Source organism: Eimeria mitis, genomic scaffold (genome assembly GCF_000499745.2).
Source record: "Eimeria mitis Houghton genomic scaffold, Emh_scaff8447, whole genome shotgun sequence".
In the NCBI taxonomy this organism is placed as follows: domain Eukaryota; phylum Apicomplexa; class Conoidasida; order Eucoccidiorida; family Eimeriidae; genus Eimeria; species Eimeria mitis.
Window position 1 is genome coordinate 1 of NW_024016364.1, and position 1853 is coordinate 1853.

A 1853-nucleotide genomic window follows, 5' to 3' on the forward strand; every position below is an offset into this window, starting at 1 on the left:
AAGGAGGGGCTCCTGTGTCCTGTTTTCTTCCTCCTGCTGCTGCTTCTGCTTCTGCTGCTGCTGCTGCTGCAGAAGTTCCCTACTTTTGCTGCTACTTTCCGTATTGCTGCTTCTGCTTCTGCTGCTGCTGCTGCTGCTGTTCTGCTGTTGCTTTAAGGGTGCTCCCAGGAGACGATGCTGCAGTCTATCGAGGTAACTAGACAGACGTATACACACACGTGCATCAGCAGCAGCATCAGCAGCAGCAGCAGCAGCAGCAGCAGCAGCAATCTATATTTCAGGGTAGTTTACTAATGCTGCTGCTACAGATGCTCTAGGGCTTCATACACACTCGTTCTGGTGTCGCTCATACTACTGGTCTTCTGCTGCTGCTGCTGCTGCTGCTGCTGTTACGGCTGCTGCTGCTGAGTCAATAGCAACAGCTGCAGCAGTTGCTGCAGAAGAAGAAGAAGCAACAGCAACAGCAGCAGCAGCAGCAGCAGCAGCAGCAGCAGCAGCAGCAGCAGCAGGGTCACGCTGCACCGACGAGGGACCCTAGGGAGAGGCAGAGATCTGTCTCAGGTGTATCTTCTGACGCAGAAGCAAACAATCAATTGCAGATATATTCACCGATCATTGCTGCTGCAGCTTCATGCTGCTGCTGCTGCTGCTGCTGTTGCTGCAGAATAGCAAAGGGGGCCCAATCCCAGCAGCAGCAGCAGCAGCAGCAGCAGCAGCAGCAGCAGACACAGCAGCACAGAGTCGCAGCAGCATCGCGACAGCAATTCTCTCGAATTACCGAAATTAAATTATTATTTTTATATTTTATTTATTTATTTTATCGCAGCTTCTAATTTCGCTTCCATTGATCTCTCAGGCGTCATCTTCTCTCCTCTGCAGCAGCAGCAAGAGCACTAGCAGCAGCAGCAGCAGCAGCAGCAACAGCAGCAGCAGAAGCTGCTGCTACAACCCACGGCTTCATACTTCCACCAGGAGCTCTACCATGAACACCAACAACTCCTGGGCCCACTCGCCTGCTGCTGCAGCAGGAGGTGCAGCAGATGCAGCAGATGCAGCAACAGCAGCAACAGCAGCAGCAGCAGCAGCGCAGCCTGCTGCTGCACAGAAACCCGTTGATCCTGCAGTCTGTGCAGAAGTTGAGCGACGCATGCAGCACGCCGATGACTTCTGGAAGCAGCTGGAAGCAGCAGCAGCAGCAGCAGCAGAAGTGGGGCCCCAGAGAGCACCACGGTAAGCCCTCGCTGCTGCTGCTGCTGCTGCTGCTGCTACTGCTGCTGCTGCTGCTGCTGCTGCAGGTTGAGTGTTCGTGTTTCAGTGTCTTGCGGCGATGCATACGCCTGCAGCTGCCAGCAGCTTGCTGCCCCTGTGCTGCTGCTGCTGTGGTGTACATACAGCCCAGGCAGCTGTATACTATCGGAGTTTCCATGCATGCATGCATGCACGCATGCATGCATGCAAGCATGCATGCATGCATGCGTGTATGTATGCATGCATGCATGCATGCGAGGTGTCTGTACAGTGGGATGCAGGTGCATATTGGGGGTATTTGTTTGTGTGTGTTTGTTTGCTGCATCTTCGCTGTTGCTTCTGTCTGTCTGTGTTTCTGTATTTCTGCTGCTGCTGCTGCTTGTACTGCTGCCATTCATACTCCTGCTGCTACTGCTGCTACTGCTGCTGCTGCTGCTGCTGCTGCTGCTGCTGCTGCAGGTTTGTTTCTGTATTCCGACAAGCCCACGAGAAGAAGCTGCAGGCAGCAAACTTAGAGCAGCTAGATCAACTAGCAGCACAGATATTCTCCGCTCTGCAGCAGCAGCAAAACTAAGCAGCAGCAGCAAAACTAAGCAGCAGCAGCA

General features: G+C 53.8%; 1 protein-coding gene across 1 annotated transcript; it reads left to right on the forward strand.

Moving 5' to 3' along the window:
* Positions 1 to 982: 982 nt before the first annotated feature.
* Positions 983 to 1822, forward strand: EMH_0095040 (uncharacterized protein; the record flags this gene model as incomplete). Its single annotated transcript, XM_038023175.1, has 2 exons — positions 983 to 1230; positions 1708 to 1822. 2 exons carry the CDS (start codon positions 983 to 985, stop codon positions 1820 to 1822), a joined length of 363 nt encoding a protein of 120 aa, XP_037879029.1.
* Positions 1823 to 1853: the final 31 nt, after the last annotated feature.